The sequence below is a fragment of the Eriocheir sinensis genome, chromosome 21, assembly GCF_024679095.1.
Source record: "Eriocheir sinensis breed Jianghai 21 chromosome 21, ASM2467909v1, whole genome shotgun sequence".
In the NCBI taxonomy this organism is placed as follows: domain Eukaryota; kingdom Metazoa; phylum Arthropoda; class Malacostraca; order Decapoda; family Varunidae; genus Eriocheir; species Eriocheir sinensis.
Window position 1 is genome coordinate 3,726,887 of NC_066529.1, and position 18,707 is coordinate 3,745,593.

The 18,707-nt window shown below is 45.5% G+C and overlaps 2 protein-coding genes across 4 annotated transcripts in view; both read right to left on the reverse strand.

Moving 5' to 3' along the window:
• Positions 1-1,580: 1,580 nt before the first annotated feature.
• Positions 1,581-7,257, reverse strand: LOC127001543 (uncharacterized). 3 transcript variants are annotated; one of them, XR_007755334.1, is made up of 4 exons: positions 6,926-7,257; positions 6,318-6,579; positions 5,338-5,658; positions 1,581-1,722 (listed from the first exon to the last, which is right to left on the reverse strand). XR_007755334.1 is itself a non-coding variant. In XM_050866172.1 (3 exons), exons 1-3 carry the CDS (start codon positions 7,056-7,058, stop codon positions 5,580-5,582), a joined length of 477 nt encoding a protein of 158 aa, XP_050722129.1. In that variant the 5' UTR covers positions 7,059-7,257; the 3' UTR covers positions 1,765-5,579. The 3 variants fall into 3 exon arrangements, 1 of the variants encoding a protein (XP_050722129.1); XR_007755333.1 differs by having other exon boundaries at positions 6,318-6,582; XM_050866172.1 differs by lacking the exon at positions 1,581-1,722 and having other exon boundaries at positions 1,765-5,658; positions 6,318-6,582.
• Positions 7,258-9,597: 2,340 nt separating this feature from the next.
• The window catches only part of LOC127001431 (uncharacterized), a 9,258-nt gene continuing 148 nt past the window's right edge, over positions 9,598-18,707 (reverse strand). Inside the window, exons 2-4 of the mRNA XM_050865959.1 lie at positions 17,770-17,898; positions 16,035-16,300; positions 9,598-12,634 (exon numbers count right to left, since the gene is read on the reverse strand). Of these exons, the coding sequence (XP_050721916.1) occupies positions 12,547-12,634; positions 16,035-16,300; positions 17,770-17,898 (483 nt within the window). The 3' untranslated portion in view covers positions 9,598-12,546. The remainder of the gene's footprint in view (positions 12,635-16,034; positions 16,301-17,769; positions 17,899-18,707) is intronic.

Here is an 18,707-nt window from a genome sequence, read left to right on the forward strand (position 1 = left end):
ACCTTTGTCTATCTCTTAATCCATGATGCTCACTTCATATTTCTTCATGATGTACCTACCCAACATTTTTCTCTTCATTTCTCTTTGTGTTTTTCTTATCTTCATCTCCATATCTTTTGTCAGGTGTCAAGTTTCTAATCTGTATGTTAAGACTGACAGGATACACTGATCGTTCACATTTATGTTCAGGAAGAGTTGCAGATTGCTAGTCATGGTACTGCGTTTGCCTAGAGTGCTCCACAGACAGATAGATAGATATTGAGAAAATCCTTTATCACCTCCGTCATTTTCATCATCAACTACAGTACTTCAGGGAAAGGGGAAGTAAGGGGAATGGTTGATTGAGACAAGGGAATTCAAGACTCAAGGACACAGTAGGTTGCTCATTAACTATTTATTCATATATTCATAAATTATTTAACTCAACATTAACCTAAGGTGCATTTTAAATAAATTTTGCTTCCCTAAACTCACATATTGGCAGTACAGTGACTTGTAAATATGTAGAGCAAGTGGACGGGATGGAAATTGCACAAATGTAAGTGGAGTAAAGGTTGTAGGTATAAAAAGTATATATACATGCAGTTTATACAAGTGCCTAATTAGTCTTTACTTCCGTCAAGCGTAGACTAGCTCGGGACCACACGTCGAATACGGGGAAAAAGATAACCTCCAAATGCCTCTTGAAGGGGATAAAAGCAGGAGATACTGTTGTTATGGCACTGTTTTGCTTACACTGACTCCTTGGCCGTGATGCTACATTGAGAACATGAAAAAGCGTCACTGGATGAACTCCGATGAGGCTTAAATTCTGGACTGTGAGCATCGAGGGTGTAGAGTCGTGCCCTGTAGCCAGTGTTGAGGATACGAAGTTGTTCCGTGTGGCGAAGCTTGAGGATGTGTAGTCTTTGTCGGAAGTGCGTGGCGTGTGTCGAGTATGAATGGTATAAAATTATGCTGTTTAATAAGGCTTGAGGACGTAACTCTGTCTTGAGGATGTAACTCTGTGCCTGGAAGTGACTGAGCGTTGAAGGCTTAACACGATGTCCTCTCGAGTGCACGGTTAGAGTAATTTGCATTCTGTAGCCAGCGTTGCGGGTGTAAGCTGCACTGTGAAGGTATCCAGCGTCTAGGTTGTGAGTTGCACCCCAAAACAGCATGGAGGGTGAGAGTTGTGCCTTGTAGTGAGCCTTGTAGGGTGTAACACGATGTCCTCTCGAGTGCACGGTTAGAGTAATTTGCATTCTGTATAGCCAGCGTTGCGGGTGTAAGCTGCACTGTGAAGGTATCCAGCGTCTAGGTTGTGAGTTGCACCCCAAAACAGCATGGAGGGTGAGAGTTGTGCCTTGTAGTGAGCCTTGTGGGGTGTAGAGTTGCTCCTTGTCGCCTCCCCATCCATAAAGCTATCAAATTGGAGTCAGATAGTTGTATGGACATGGGTACGGACAGGCGGTGAATAGCTCGTGCTTATGAACCGCCACGTGTAGGCCGACAGTCTGCTTGTAGTCTTGTACCCTTTGTTTACGTGTGAGGGCAGCATCGGGGTTATGAGGTGCGTCGGGGAGCAGTCGTTCATGGTCACCGCTTCCTCCCACAACTACAGCATTGTCCTAAGGGAGGCGTGGGTGGCGCGGGGCAGGTGAGGGTGGGAGGGATGGGGCAGGGTAAGGTGGCAGGGTGTTGGGGGAGAGGCTGTAGGTGGCAGGGTTGCGGGTGGAGGTTCTGGTGGTCAGGACGGAGAGGTGGGTTGAAGGTACATTGGTGAAGATGAGAGGGCAAAGTGGCAGGGTGCAGGGGTAGTGGGAAAGGGTGAGGATGTAGGGTAGCATGCAGGTGGTAGGGGATGGGGGGTGGATAGTGCGTAGGTTGGATATGTAAGGGAAGGTGAGGAGGATGGATACGGGATTCAGAGGCGGATAAAGGTAGCAGGGAATAGGATGGGAGATTGGATACAAGGAGACTGTGGATAAAGGATTTGGGTATAGGGAACGGGTGTAGGATAGGATAAAGGTAGAAAGGTTTAAAGGTAAGGGAAGTTGGGGAGGATGGATATGGGATTCAGAGGTGGATAAAGGTCGCAGGGAATAGGATGGGGATTGGAATCAAGGAGACAGTGGATAAAGGATCTGGGTATAGGGAGCGGGTGTAGGATAGGATAAAGGTAGACAGGTTTAAATGATAAGGATTAGGGATGGGTGGGGGAGTAGGTGAGGGTAGATGGACAAAGGATCTGGGTATAGGAACGGATAAGGATAACGAGGTGTTGGGATGGGTTATAAGGATCTCTTTGGGAAGGATATAGGATGAGGTTTGTGGTAAGGATCAGGTAAATGGATAAAGGAATAGGTGACATGGTGCAGGGGTAGGATATCTCAGGAAGGATGCATTGGGCGAAGTGGCAGGATTATCTACAAAGGATTGGTTTAACTGAGGATGGGTGGAGGACATAGGATAGGTATAGGAAGGAGTGGGATTAGGGTAGGATATGGGATTTAGGTTCAGGATATGGTGGGTAGGTTAGAGTGGATGGCGGGTATGGGATGGATTAGGCATTAGGATTAGGATCAGGATGGTAGTTGAATGGAGGGAACAGGATTTTCTAGGTGTAGGATATCAGGTAATGGTTGGTGGAAGGAGCAAAGGACTGGATTCAGGATGCTGGGTAATGGGTAATGGGGAACAGGCAATAGTAGATGGAGGATAAAAGGTCTAGGATAAAGGATAAGGGTACAGGAGTGGTGGCTGGATATTACAAGGACTAGGATGGAGGATATTGGGTGGGAAGGTTTATACAAGGATAGGTGGATGGTTCAAGGATAAGGATACAAGGGATTGGATTCAGGATGGGGTAGGTTCTGGGTCACTGACAATGGTAGGCAAATGGTACAAGGATAAATGGGATCGTGGGAGCAGGGTACAAGGATTGGGTCACAAGGGATTGGATGCAGGATGGGGCAGGTTCTTGGATTCTGGTGATCACGGGAGGATGGCATACAAGGATTGGTAAGGATAATGCCAGGGATAAGGGGAAGGATGTAGGTATTGGGGCAGTTTTGGGATGATGGTACAAGGATTAAGGTTCAAGGGAGGGAGAGAGGAGGATGCTGGAGGGTGGAATAAAAAGTGTATGGAACAAGGACTTAGGTGCAGGATCCAAGTGGCAAAGGTACAAGGTGTGGATGGGTAGGACTTAGGTCATTTGACGCAGGTGTGAGGGTAGGTGCAGGTGGCGGGGGATGCAAGGAATAGTTGGTTGAGGATACAATTTGGGTGTTGGTGAGGATTGGTTGGATGGGTTCAGATTCACAGGGAGAGGATGTAGGTTGTAAGGCGTGGGAAGTGGGATGTAGGGATGCCAGGATACAAGGATAAGGATTAGGGATGTTTGTAAGGATACTTGGTGGAGGATTCTGGTATCGGTAAAAAGGATATAAGGATGACGGGTGAAGGATACAAGGTTAGGATGGATGGCGGATACAAAGGATGGATAATGGGGAATATAGGATTAGGATGTACTAGGATAGGGCTTGAGTGATTGGAGACAGGTATAAGGACAGAGTATTAGGGAACTAGAGATGACATATATAAGGGATGGGTGCAAGTAGGATTAGGTGCAGCAGTAAGGGTGAAGATTGGGTTGGGTGCTCTGGCTAAGGATTGGGTGTAGATGAAGGTAAAGGGAGGTGGGGAAAGGTGATACGAAGTGCAAAAGATTAAGGACGCTGGTAAAGGATGCAGGATCGTAGGATTGGGTAAAGGATAAGTGAGGGAAAGGTTATTAAAGGTGCTCGTAAGTAAGTGCATTGGGTAAGGATGTAGGATTGGATATAGGTGATTTGTCAGTGCAAGAGGAGGATGGGAGAGTGATGGGTAATGGGAGCCAGGATTGGGGTGAAGGATTAGGATTACTTACAGGGAGAGGAATGATTTTAGGATATTGTGGGAGTACAGGATTTAGGTGATGGGATTTAGGAAGGATATGGGTTAGGGGAAGGATTGCAGGATCTTAGGGGTAGGATTTATTGGATAGGATATAGGGTAAAGGAATGTAGGATCTCGTGTGGGTATAGGATTAAGGGGATAGGATGTAGGTTAGGGGAAGGATTGCAGGATCTCATGTGGGTGTAGGATTTATTGGATAGGATATAGGGAAGATATAGGTTAGGGCAGGGAGGTTTAGGATATGAGGTAGGTATATAGACTGGGGTGTAGGACTGGTTTCAAGGATATGTGGGTTTAGGATACAGGGAACAAGGTACAGAATGTGATTAGTAAAAGGTTCTTATAAGTGATGGTGGTGACAGTGGTGATGGAAATGGAGGTACGTGGTATTAAAAGTAGTAAGTGCTGCTAATGGTGCTGATGTATGGTGATGGTGCTGATGTGCTAGTAATGGTGTGTGGAGGTGCTGAGAGTGGTAGACGTATGGTGGGGGGTGGTAGTGAGCTTTTATTGTGCGATTGTGCTTGGGGTGGTGTGTGGTGGTGCAGGGAGCTGGTGGGTTGGCGGTGGTGGTGATGGTGCTATTGATTGGTGATGAAGTGCTGGTGATGACAGTGAGCTATTGGTGCTGGTGCTGCTGAATGGTGGTGGTGGTGGTGCTGGGGTGTGTATAGTGCTTGGAATATAGTGCTGGTGGTGCAGTGCTCGTGATGGTAGTGAAAAATCGGTGCTGGATCCGTGATGGTGAGGAGTGAGTGCTAGTGAGTGCTAGTGACTGATGGTGATGGAGAGGCAATACAGTGTTACAAAATATACTTTAAATTATGGTGACTATGGTGGTGGTGCTGGTGGTGGTGGTGCATATCTTTCAATAGTTTCATTATCTCAAGGAGCGTGTCTTGTTATGTCATGTTGTATTTTATTCAGTCAAAAATGTCCATAAGTAAAAACACTCCCATACACTAACCCCACTCTTGAACAAACTCTAAGGGCTTTAAAACACTGATCTGGCATTTATAGCAGAGAGAGGCGGCAACATTTAGACATTTACTCCATTATGTATACTTCTATTTTATGTTTTCCTTTCTTTTTACTGTGATCTGGCATTTATAGTAACATAGAGACTTATACTCCATTTTGCATCCTTCTATTTGATTTTCTTTCCTTTTATTCTACTGTGATCTGATTTGAAGCCGAAACGAAGCAACATATATTATTTATAGTAAGAGAAGCGGCAACATATCGACTTCTACTCCATTTAACATCCTTCTAATTGATTTTCTTTAATTTTATTCTACTGTGATCTGATTTTAAGCCGAAACGAAGCAACATATACTTCAGGTTCATCGTCATCGTCCCTTGGTAACATCCTCGAAGAATCAACAAGTCCCTTACCTCAGTCACTCCGCCACGAAGACACACTGCATGCCAAACCACCAGTCCTGCCATAGCGAGAGAGTAGTGCATTAGTGCGTTAGGGTGCTGGGGGGTTGGGAGAGGTGCTGGCGGTGCTGGTGCTAGGATGATGATGATGATGATGATGGGGATGGTTAGGAGGACGGCTGCGTGAGAGTGAGTGTGGTTGCGTCGCGTGGAGGTATTGAGGCGTTGGTGGTGACTTGAGCATCGGCGTTCTTCTATTGGTCGTATTTGTCGCTGGCAACCTTGAGGTGGCGGTGGATGGCGTACGTTTCCTCGGCGGGCGCAGAGTAGTGCCTGCAGGAGAGCGGCGTTAGGGTAAGCAGTGAGCCATGGTGTGTGTGTGGGTTCATAACGTCTAGGGTGTTGAGAATTGAAACTTAGGCTGTATTTTCAGACGCTCTCGGCTCTCATGACAAATATTTCCAAGGGGCAGAAATGGAGATTAGTAGTTTTTTTTCTCTTTCATGGTAGAGAAGCCGTCAATCTATACCTAGGCTCATTAAACCACCCATGGAAATACCCACAACCTCTACGAAAACCATATCAAATGTTGGTGTGTGAGCCCTTAAATGTTTGATAATATAGACCTTTTTTACCTTATGCCCTGAGATCTGATTTTGAGCTTCTTGAATTTAGTTTTCGTTTAATTTCTTGACCGTTGTTTTGGCCTCGGAGTGTTTGCCGTGGAAATCAAGTTAGATGGCTGTGTAGTATTTCGCTCTCCATGATATTTTATTTAGTTTAGAATGAAGCAGGTGTTCGAAATAGGTAAAGAGGTAGAACATACTTGTGACCCTGGCCCTGACCCTGACTTGACTCATAGCCACAAGGAAGCTTTACCCGAAACTAGACTTCTAAAAGCTTAAGCACTGACGGGTAGCATGTGGGCTAATGTGTGATGCGCTGGCAGTAAGAGGGTTTGTGGGAAAGGCGAGGGAACCCTTCATACTTACGCGGGCTCAGAGTAGGCCTGTGGGAGTTCCTTGTAGTCGTTTTGCCTTGTGGTGAAGAAGATGACGATGGCAGCAAGTCCAGCCAGCAACAAGCCCCCGAGGATGATGTTGTTGTATCCCACCGTCAAGCTCGTTTGGTCTTCGCCGTCCATGCCGTACGTGTTTATGAAGAAGCGTCCCTTGTTCTCCTTCTCCTCGGCTTCTTGCGTTTTCTGTGTTGCTGCTGATGCCGATACGAGGACCGCGGCCATGACCAGGAACACTACTGGGGAGAGGAAACGAAATGTGAACTCTTTTAAAGGCTACAACGAAGTGTTCCAAAGATAGATAGTCAGATAGATAGATAGATAGACAAATAGATTTAGACATAGATAGAAAGATATAAATATAAAAAAAAAAAACAGTTAGCCAATCACAGATGTAAATGTAAATGCAAAAGATGAAAATGTGAAAGATAGATAGATAGCGAATCACAAATAGATAGACTGATATATAGATGGAGAGCTAGATATAAACACAGATGGATAAATGTAAAAGAAGAAAGAGATAGCTAGCCAATCGCAGGTGCACAAAAAGCGTAGAGTTAACTGCAGCTGACCACGCCCTACCTTTGATGACAGCCATTGTTTCGTGGGACCGGAGCGGAGCGGAACTGCTGAAGTGGTTAGTTACTGAAGGCTTGCTGGCACACTGCTCTTCTCCGCTGACGGGTCTGCTTATATAGACCTGCTTACCATACATTCGACCGACACACGGAGCTCAAAACGGGGACGGGCTGACCACAGACCTGCCTCCGCCTACTCCCGGGGCTGAGCCATATGGCGGGGCGGCGGTGGCTCCCTCACGCCGGACCTACGCCCCCGCCCCCCGCCACGCCCCCCGCCAACGAGTGCTCAGCCTGATTGAGAGTGGACAGGTATCTATACAGACCAAAGCGTTATTTTTTTTATAACAAATGAGACAGCTCAAGGGCACAAAAATAGGAAACAATAATAAAAAAAAGCCCGCTACTCGCTGCTCCTACAAAAAAAGAATCAAAAGAGGTGGCCGAGAGAGAGGTCAATTTCGGGAGGAATAAGAAAGAATAAAAAAGCAAAAGATGTTATGTTATGAACCTTATGAACCGTTGTTATTGGACAGATTGAGATAAAGAGCTAGGCAGAAAATGGTTTACAAAATACGAAAAGAAAAATAAAGAAAAACATGTAATATTATGACCTGCAACTATTGGACAGATTGAGATAGATAAAGAGATAAACAGAAAATGGTTTACATAATAGAGTCGTGGATGAATGGAATAAATTAAGCAAATGTTTCGGTATATCAAAACCGAATCATAATTTCAACTGAAGGTCTGATAGATGAATGGGAAGGGAAGATGGTGAGTTCCTTCTTGTCTCTTTATGTCCTTACGTATCTTAATGAATGTTAAATACTCACGTTGCGCTGAGGAGGATAAGCTATAGTCGTGAAGATGGTGAAAAGGGCACGATTGGCACTGACCTAGTTTGACCTCACGCTGCCCTGAGAAAAAATTTTTAACCGTTATGATGGAAAAAAAAAATGGTTATCTACTACAGCTCTTTATGTTGCTTGATTTGGTGGTTTGATTTTTTTTTTCTACACCTTTATTTTCTCTCTGTCTGTTTTCATTCAATCTTTTTTTCTCCTTTCATCTCTATTATTCTCTCTCTCTCTCTCAGGTGTTTTCTACGGCTTTCTCTCTACTCTCTCTTTCTCTCTCTATCTCTCTTCTCACTTAAAAGGGAAAAAAAGTACCGTGACATTTCCTTCAACCTAATTACTTCGCTCAGGTAGAAAATGCGTGTCTGCGGGGAGCTTCATGTTGCCAGGTATTGTTGTTGTTGTTGTTGTTGTTATTGTTGTCTTCTTCGTTTTCTTCTTTTTCTTGTTTTTCTCCCTGATCTTGTTCTTCTTGTTCTTGTTCTTCTTCTTGTCGTTTTTGTTGCTGTTGTTGTTGTTGTTGTTGGTGGTGGTGGTGGTGGTAATGGTGGTGGTTGTGGAGGTCAGGGCCACACCACAACCAAACGCCATTTAAGTAACCATATATTAACCGAGTCAACCAGAATTACCATCCGTTAACTTAAACACCATACCACTTTGCTCATACACTCACTCACTCACTCTCTCATTCATTCATTCATTCAGTCAGTCAGTCAATCCATAATTTACTCACATATTCACTTATTCACTCATCAGCTATTCTTTCACATTATTAATTCATCCACTTTCTCATTCAATCCTTCATTCATTCATAATTTAAATCCTTCATTCACTCATTAATACTCTCATTCACTTATTCATTCATTCACTCATATATTCCTTTCTTCCTTTCTTTCTCTCTTTCTTCCTTTCGTCCTTCCTTCTTTTTTTCATTCCTTCCTTCCTTTATTTCTTCCTTCCTTCCTTCAATCATTCATTCATTCATTTCTTCCTTCCTTCCTTCCTCCACTCAGTCATTCATAAACCAATACGTTTTTCTTTTCAATATGGCGTTGGGATTCTCGTTATTTAGAAGCGATGCCAACTATTTTCTATCTCCTCGTGTGTATCTTATTGGCCTTTCACAGGAGACAGACCACTTTATTTTCTCCTCTTATTCTTATCTGTGCTTAACTAAATCTATGTGCCGCTTCTCGCCTCGCTAAGTCGATCATCTCGTGAGGGGAAGCCATGAGGAGAGTAATGAGCTGAGGTCGTGAAGGCAGCTGTCTGTGTTGTGTTATGTCTGTTTGTGTCTCTCTCTGCCTACCTGTCCATCTGTCTGTCATTATTTATTCCTTAATTAACCTTATTGTGATTCATGATGTCTGATGGTCTTTGTCTATATCTATCTAACTATATTTATCTATCTATGTCTATATTTATCAATCTATATGTCTGTCTGCCGTCTATCTATCTACCTATCTTTATCCATCAAACAGCTCATCATCTGTTTATCAATATCCGTCTATCAGTATATATGTAGCTATTTGTCCATCTGTCTCTCTATCGATATATATGTATCCACGTATTTATCTATAGCTGTTTCAGTGACTATATCTACAATTTCATATGTTTATGTTCTTCAGACTTATTTTTTATGGGTATATAAATGCACATCTATCCGTTTATCTATCTGTCTATCTATTTATCTGTCTTTATACAAACAGACAGACAGACATGCAGACAATCAAACATTCATTCATTTACTCACATGCGCCACACCCACACAAAACAATAAGATGAAATGATTAAAGAAAACGACCATGAATAGGTTTGCGTGTTACTGTATTTACAGTTGTATAAATTATCTCAATAAATAACAGGTGATCCGACAACAATAACAAGAACAACAATAATAACTTAATGGGGGGAGGGGGGGGGGACGGTTAGGTTAGGAGCGGGATACCAGGGACCTAGACTATAACAATGTAACACTTAGATCTAGTAGTAGTAGTAGTAGTAGTAGTAGATAGGTTAGTAGCCCCCGCTGAACTTCTACTCCCCGCCAGCAGGGAGTAGATTAGCAGGGGAGGGGGCAGGGGAAGGGCAGGGAGCTCAAGGGATGGAAAGAACAAGGGCAGGGTAGGGTGGGAGAGGGTAGGGGAAGGTATAAGACAAGGGAAGGTTGAAGTGAAGTAAAGGGAGGGGAAGGGGAGAGGGGACGAAAAGACAGGGAGAGTAAGGGAAGACTATGAGAAAGGCAGGGTAGGGTAGGATGTGAAGGGGCGAGGGTAGCTTGGCATAAGGGTGAGGATAAGGGAGGGTAAGGTAAGGGAAGAGTTGGCACGGGTAGGGTGAAGGGAGTATTAAGAAGTGTTAGGGAAGGCAAGGGTGAGTACTTAAATAAGGTCATGGCACTGTCTGTGAGTCACGGTGGGCGAAGGTCAGGTCAGGTCAGGTCAGGTCACGTAGGCCAGATCCTGCGATAAGGTCATTATGTCACGTTTGGGCGTCCTTCAAGAGGGTGTTGTCGGTGGAGAGAGATGTAGGATGCGTCTGAAGGATACTCAGTCGATGTTTCTTTAGGGATGTTGATAGTGTCTTAAGAATGTCTGTAGGAGGGTAAAAAGGGGTGGAGGATGTCTGTAGGAGGTGTCTTAGTGTGGGGGTTATCTGTAGGAGGCGTTGAAGGAGGAACTCTGAAGGATACCCAGTCTGAACATGGTGGGGATTTGAGGGAGGGTCTTAGTGCGTTTGTCGGGGTTGAAGGAGGAGGGGGAGGAGGGGGAACCGTAATTAGGGTGGTGGGGGAAGGGGTGGGAGGGTGTCATACTACAGTCTCGCTAGTGCGTTGTCTTTTCTATAGTGACGTCGGCAAGGTATCTCGTAAGCTTTCGTTGAGGTCTTCGTGTAGCGGCATTTCGTTGTGTCGTTACGGAGGCACAAGTCGTTATATACGTACGTAAAGAGATGTCTAATGATGATGATGATGATGATGAGTATGTGTCACGTGCGTCGGGTGATTGTGTGGGGGTCTTAGTTGTGGAAAGACGAATGGATAAAGACAATGGAGAAGATGGAGGAAGAAGAAAGAAAACGGAGATTGTTCTTTGTTCCGTGTTTTTAAGTCATGGGAGTCTTGTTTTTTTTAGGGGATAAGAGGCAAGAAAAGAAAGAGCGCGAGGAAGAAAACGGGAAGAGGTAGCTTGTGCTGTTTTCCTAAGTCTTGGCTAATGTCTTGTTTATAGAGGGAAAACAACATGTCTACGTCTACGTCTATAGCCAGCATTCTTAAACGTCTCGGCCCCCAAGTTCTCCTGTTTAAAAAGCCTCTCGTAGAAGTTGCAAGGATTTTCATGGACTGTTTTTTACCCTAATGACAGTTTTACGTCACTTCTACGCCATGAATGGAAAAAAAACAGCCATGAAACCTAAGTTCGTCTGTCTGAAAAGCCTGTCGTAGAAGTTGCAGAGATTTTCATGGACTATTTTGTGAGCCTAATGATAGTTTTACACGATTTCTGAGCCATGAACGGAAAAAAACACCCATGAAACTTAAGTTCGTCTGTTTGAAAAGCCTCTCGTGGAAGTTGCATAGATTTTCATGGACTATTTTGTGAGCCTAATGATAGTTTTACACGACTTTTGCGCTATGAACGGAAAAAAATACCCATGAAACCTAAGTTCGTCTGTTTGAAAAGCCTGTCGTAGAAGTTGCAGTGATTTTCATGGACTATTTCGTGAACCTAATGATAGTTTTACACGACTTTTGAGCCATGAACGAGAAACACCCATGAAAACCCAGTTAATCATCTCCGTGGCCTTGGAAAATCGTCATAGGTGTAGCCCGAAACGTTTAAGAATATGTCTGCACACTAACGTTTGAGTGTCTTAGTCTAGGCTAGCGTAACGTTGCGTCTTTGGCGTCTCATGAGGTTCGTTCAATCAGTCTCGTTCATACTTGCGTGACTAGAGTCGGTGGACGGGTCGGAGCTGTCGCGAGTAGAGATATGGTGAGTCAGCCAGTGAGTGAGTGAATGCGTGAGTCGGCGAAGTCAACCCGTGAGTCATGAGTGCTAAATCTGAGTCATGGATGAAAGTTATGAGTCGTGAGTGAAAGCAGTGAGTCGCAAAGGTAGCTGAGTTTTGGGTCTTAAGATTATTCAGTCACTCGTTGTTTAATTGTCACCTAAGTCTTTTTTATCTTCGTGTGTTTTTGTCTCCGTCATCCTGGGAGGAACTATGATCATGGGTCGCTGGAGGGCGTGAAGGGCAGGGATGTCTGTAAGGGATGGGGTGGGTGGAGGGGTTACAAGGCCAAGGGGAAGGGAGGGGGAGAAGGGGGAGGGGGAGGAGGAGGTGGTTGTTGTGGGGATTTTGAATAGAATTGTCTAAACGGGAGGATGACTCGGCTGCGTTTTGGAATGCGAGGAACAGAAGGAGGAGGAAGAGAAGGAAGAGGAAGATAACAGGTCATTGGGCGACGCTGGGCTGTCTTCCTTCCTGTTTTCCTTTCTTCCTCCCTTTCTTCCTTCCTTGCAGATAGCTGCGTTTTAGAATTTGAGAAAGAGGAGGAAGAAGAGGAGAAAGAGGAGTAGGAAGATAACAGGTCATTGGGCGACGCTAGACTTCCTTCCTGTTTTCCTTTCTTTCTCCCTTTCTTCCTTCCTTACAGATAGCTGCGTTTTAGAATATGAGGAAGAGGAGGAGGAGTAGGAAGAAAACAGGTCAGTGGGCGACGGTGGGCTTCCTTTCTTCCTCCCATCCTTCCTTTCTTCCTTCCTTACAGATACTTCTTGGCAGCCTCCTCCAAGGACCTCTTGATGGAGTAGGAACTCATATCATACGAGGACGGGCCGCTAGCGTAGGACCTGCGGGGGGTGAGGAGGGGGGGGCCGGGACCTCAAGATTAGAAAAGTGCTTATATACAAAAGAGGAGAAATCAAGTCTTTGGGAACCACTAGAGCGTTTGAGGGGCGTGAGGGGGCAGATGTGGGTAGGCTGGTGGGGCTCAACACACACACATACACATACACACACGCTTGCCTCCAGATGACTTACAGAGCGCGTTATTGTGGCACAGATGTTTAATTGTTGTTGTTGTTTTAAAGTGGAGGAGTTATTTTTAGAATACAGAAAGCAGACCAATGGAAAAAAATAGCATAAAATGAACGCAACTTAACGCCCCTATTAAAGAAAAATATAAGAGGGAAATGCCGAAAGTCAGTGATCAGTTTGGGTTTAAGAGAAGGATGTAAAAATTTGTTTCCAGTTAATCATTCACTTTCATCCTTGTAATTGTAAGTGAAGTATAATAGGTCACGACTTTTGGGCATCTATTTTTTCGTTTCTTTTTTTATATTTATGTTATGCCCAATTCATCCTTTACTCCCGTCCTTGCAATTGAAAGTGAAGTATAGAGTAAGATTTTTTTTTCGTTTTTTATGTATGTTAAGGACGTGGGAGACTCGGAGGCCAAAAATTTATGTCTGTCAAATATAAAAAATGTCATATGTTAAAAATAGGTGTGTTGTTTTCTTTTCATCACTCCGGAAACTTAAATTCGGCACTTCTTTCTCCGCATCGCCCTCTGTCCTTGGTAAGAGCAACGCATTATGGACATTTTTTTTCTCGCTTAATACTTGTTCTGTCTCTAACTTGGTCTGTCTCTAACCTTGGTCTGTCTCTAACCTTGGTCTTTTTCTAACCTTGGTCTGTCTCTAACCTTGGTCTGTCTCTAACCTTGGTCTGTCTCTAACCTTGGTCTATTTCTAACCTTGGTCTGTCTCTAACCCTGGTCTGTCTCTAACCTTGGTCTATTTATAACCTTGGTCTGTCTCTAACCCTGGTCTGTCTCTAACCTTGGTCTGTCTCTAACCTTGGTCTATTTTTAACCTTGGTCTGTCTCTAACCTTCTCTAACTTTCTCTTCTCGTTTAACCCTTGGTCTGTCTCTAACGCAATAAAAAAGTAGAGTTAATGTGTGTGTGTGTGTGTGTGTGTGTGTGTGTGTGTGTGTGTGTGTGTGCCGCCAGAGGACACCACCAACACTAACACCACCTCTCGTCCATTCCTCTTATATATACAACTTTATACATAGTCTTATATACATCATTTATATACACAACAAACACACTAGATGCACACATATATATACACACAGAGAAAACAATATATAACTCTTATCTACGTTAGTTTTCATGCAGTGTTAATATTATTCCTGGTATTGAGATGCGTGTCTTACCTGGTTGTGCGGGAAATAGTATAGAGTTCAGAAAAATTGGTCTTTGTACTGAGAAAATATGTTATAGAGACACGATCCAGCACCTTTATCACGTTAGTTTCCATGTAGTTATTTCATCTATATTGTGTGTGTGCGTGTGTGTGTGTGTGTGTGTGTGTGGTGTGACATAGAGTGCAGAAAAGTATAGAGTCAAGAACGAAGAGGTTTTTGTACCGGGAAAACATAATAGACCTCCCTTCCTTGCGTTGATCTTGTTACTTATTCTTTTTGTGTGTGTGTGCGTGTGTGTGTGTGTGTGTGTGTGTGTGTGTGTGTTTGTGTGTGTGTGTGTCGTGATTTATCGTACAGTTAAGTATAGAGGTGTTAGGAAAAAAAAGCGGTTATATTGTTTCAGCGTCTGGTATTGAGGTTGAGCGTGGATTGTAAGTCTCCACTCTGCAATTTAGCGTAATAGACGTAAGTAGCGGAAAATTGCAAGCAGAAGAGGAGCAGGAAGGGGAGGAGGAGGAGGAAGAGGAGAAGGAGAATTACGTCTAGTGGTAGTAGTAGTAGTAGTAGTAGTAACAGTAGCAGCAGTAGTAGTAGTAGGAGGAGGAGGAAGAGAAGGACATGGAGGAGGATGAAAAAGTGAAGGAAGAAGAATAAAAATAAAATAAATACGTGGAGAAATAGGAGAGGAAAAGGAGAATGAAGACGGGAAGGAATGATATGGAGTAATAACAGTAATAGGAAGAAGAGGAGGAGGAGAAGGAAAATAAAGAGGAAGAGTAAAAGGAAGAGGAGGAGGAGATAGGGGGAGGGGCAGGAGAAGGAAATGAAACTAAAGGCTTACAAATTATGGAGCAGAAAAAAAAAATAGAACGTGAGATATTTATGACACAGCAAGGCTACTACGGTGAAATACAGGTCAACCTTTATACCATGACCCATAACCCGGTAGCAGCGACGGGACCAAATTTGTGGCTTTACCGTGTAGCAGCGACGGGCCAAATTTGTGCCATGATATAAACCCCCCAAAATAGATGATGCATAAACTGATCACAAATGCTTCGATATATATTATGAAATGGTTTGTGTGAGAGGTGATTTTTTTGTTATTTGTCTTGCTTAGAGGGACCATTAAGAAACATGATCCTCGCTGCTACCAGGTTTTAAAAAGCATCAAGGCAAACTGAAGACGCTCGGCTCCTACACACCCACCTGTCACAACGGGGTCTAGAGTCCTTAGCCCACCGTTGCCAAATTATCGTACTCAGAGTCTAGTATTTACCGGTTTCTGACGCCTAATTATTACCAAGAAACATCAGGAATTAACTACTTTCACGACAACTATAAAAGAATCTCGTTATCGTACTCAGAGCCTCGTATTTACCGGTTTCTGACGCCTAGCCATTACCAAGAAACACCAGGAATTAACTACTTTAGCGACAACATAAAAGAATCTCGTTATTGGGGCCCAGGAGACAGTGTTTACGGTTTCTGACGGTAAATATAAGAGGCTGAGGAATCAACTATTTTAATGACAACTATAAATGAATCTCGTTATCGTACTCAGAGCCTCGTGTTTACCGGTTTCTGACGCCTAACTATTACCAAGAAACATCAGGAATTAACTACTTTAGCGACAACTATAAATGAAGACACGTTATCGTACCCACCAGCCACATCGGTTTCTGACGCCTAGCTATTACCAAGAAACATCAGGAATTAACTACTTTAGCGACAACTATAAATGAATCTCGTTATCGTACTCAGAGCCTCGTGTTTACCGGTTTCTGACGCCTAGCTATTACCAAGAAACATCAGGAATTAACTATTTTAACGACAACTATAAAAGAATCTCGTTATTGGGGCCCAGGAGACAGTTTTGGGGTTTGAAGTTGGTAAATATAAGAGGCTGTAATACCGACCCAGCTGGAGTCTCACTAAGAACAGCGAGCGGTTTAGAGATCTGTAAAAAAATGGTAGAAGAGAAAACAGAGTCGTCCAAGGGAGAGAACGACCAGGAAACGACTCTTAACAACTCACGAGCTGCCGGAGTAACCGTAGTCGTCGTCGTACTTCTTGTCTTTCTTGACTTCGATGCCGAGGAGGATGGCGAGCGTGATGGTGGCCGCCGTGAGCCCAGCGATGGCGGCGGCTGCGAGGAGGGCTGCGCCGAGGCCTAAGGTGACGTTGGCGTTGGTCAGCGTGTTGAGGTCGACGATGGGGAAGGTCGGGAGGACATTGGTGCCCGTGCCGGTGCTGGTGATGATGAGGAGGCGCCCGTCATCGTCCTCCTCCTCCTCCAGTGTCTCCTGAGGAGGGGAGGGAGGGAGAGAGAGCAGGGGAGGGGAGGGAGAGAGAAGTCAGCAGGGGAGGGAGGGAGAGAGAGAAGTCAGCAGGGGAGGGAGGGAGAGAGAGAAGTCAGCAGGGGAGGAGGGAGGGAGAGAAGTCACCAGGGGAGGAGGGAGGGAGAGAGAAGTCAGCAGGGGAGGGAGGGAGGAGAGAGAGAAGTCAGCAGGGGAGGGAGGGAGAGAGAGAAGTCAGCAGGGGGAGGGAGGGGAGAGAGATAAGTCAGCAGGGGGAGGAGGGAGAGAGAGAAGTCAGCAGGGGAGGGAGGAGGGAGAGAGAAGTCAGCAGGGGAGGGAGGGAGAGAGAAGTCAGCAGGGGGAGGGAGGGGAGAGAAGTCAGCAGGGGGAGGGAGGGGAGAGAGAGAAGTCAGCAGGGGGAGGGAGGGGAGAGAGAGAAGTCAGCAGGGGGAGGGAGGGGAGAGAGAGAAGTCAGCAGGGGGAGGGAGGGGAGAGAGAGAAGTCAGCAGGGGGAGGGAGGGGAGAGAAAGAAGTCAGCAGGGGGAGGGAGGGGAGAGAGAGAAGTCAGCAGGGGGAGGGAGGGGAGAGACAGAAGTCAGCAGGGGGAGGGAGTGGAGAGAAGTCAGCAGGGGAGGGAGGGAGAGAGAAGTCAGCAGGGGGAGGGAGGGGAGGGAGAGAAGTCAGCAGGGGGAGGGAGGGGAGAGACAGAAGTCAGCAGGGGAGGGAGGAGAGAGAAGTCAGCAGGGGAGGGAGGGAGAGAGAAGTCAGCAGGGGGAGGGAGGGGAGAGAGAGAAGTCAGCAGGGGGAGGGAGGGGAGGGAGAGAAGTCAGCAGGGGGAGGGAGGGGAGAGAGAGAAGTCAGCAGGGGGAGGGAGGGGAGAGAGAGAAGTCAGCAGGGGGAGGAAAAGGGGAGGAAAAGAGTTCAGCATTCAGCAAGTAGAGGAACCTAAGCTCCTACATATTTTCTCTTTTTAGAATGGATGGATTTCAGGAAGCTTTTTAAATACCTAAGTCGTTTTATAGCCACTGTTGAGTCTGTGTCTTTTTAAAGTAAGCTGAATTATCGGATAGTGCAACAAACCGTCTCTTCACAAACCCCAATGGGAAATGTTACCCCTTGTTCTTAAAAGTCTTCATGACACTGGGGAAGGGAAGGGAAAGGTCGAGGCTTTACGAGGGGAAGGATCAGAAGGAGGATTAAAGCATCTCACTGTAGCGCAACGAAAAAAGTGCTTCGGCCTTTGAAAGTCCACGAACACTGTAGTCTCAACATGTCTTTGTGTAGAGTGTGCAAGTATATCCGTGTGTGTCTGCATGTGACCGTTATAGAGAAGCTACGGGTACATTTTTCCGTTAACAACTGGAATCAGACTAAACGATCCACTTCTTATTGAGGGTGACAGGGTTCAGAGGGAGCCAGACAAAGGGCGGAAGAACAGCACTCTGCCTTGAGGTACGTCGCTGGGGTCCTACCGTTGAAGGCCATGGGTAGTGGAGGTGGTGGCTGGTGGTGGAGGTGGCAGCGGAGGTGGTGCTGGGGGTGGTATGGGCGGGGCCGCGGTGATGATGGTGGTACTGCAGGAAGTGTCTCTCAACCTCACACTGGGAAGGCCAAGCACAAACTGATGCCTTGGCCGAGACCTCGAAGCCTTATATAGTGCCAACCCGCGCCCGTGACCCACTGCCCCGCTGCTCCACGCCTGCAACAGCGATCCCACGAGACTTCAATAGGACATTCGACCATATGGCAAGTCTCGGGGCCCTTTCCACTCTTTTCCCCCGGCCGTCTTTTCTTCTCGGATCGGCAGGAGGGTCTATGGAGGGTCCGAATGCCAAGTCACTACGAAGCGGCGGACCTCGAAAAGTCTTGTCATTAGGCTCAAAGATGCAGGCCTAAGGGTAGCATTCTCGCCACTGTTTGGTACAGAGAGAGAGAGAAAGGGGGGTAAGGGGGAAGGTGGAGAAGAACAGGGAATAGAAGGAGGTGAAGAGAGAGCGAAATTACATTGAGAAAAGAAAATCCCTCGGACCGTTGACTCGAAACTAGGTGGTCAGACGCTAAACCTTTTGTGATGGTGAGAGAGAGAGAGAGAGAGAGAGAGAGAGAGAGAGAGAGAGAGAGAGAGAGAGAGAGAGAGAGAGAGAGAGAGAGAGAGAGAGTCTCCTCGTTTTGTGACCTCCAAGCACTAATTTCTTTCTTCCACCCAAGTTAATTTTCTTTTTGTTCTGCTCATCCGGAACTCATTGTCGGTCTAGTTTTTCACACGTGGCGGTATTTTGAGGCGTCTACAGGAGGAGGAGGAGGAGGAGGAGTGATGAGAGTGAGATAACTAAAGAAATTGTAGCAAGAGAGATGGTATGGTGAGGTTGGGTTCTCCATCTTTGTTTTGCTTCGTCATTTCACTATATAC

Bases quoted from the DNA above. Each gene is read 5' to 3' on its own strand.
- LOC127001543 (XM_050866172.1), bottom strand. From the start codon at position 7,058: ATGTATGGTAAGCAGGTCTATATAAGCAGACCCGTCAGCGGAGAAGAG. The intron at 6,583-6,925 runs GTAGGGCGTGGT...TCCTCTCCCCAG, and splicing joins AACAATGGCTGTCATCAAAG to TAGTGTTCCTGGTCATGGCC. The intron at 5,659-6,317 runs GTAAGTATGAAG...GCTCTCCTGCAG, and splicing joins CAGGCCTACTCTGAGCCCGC to GCACTACTCTGCGCCCGCCG.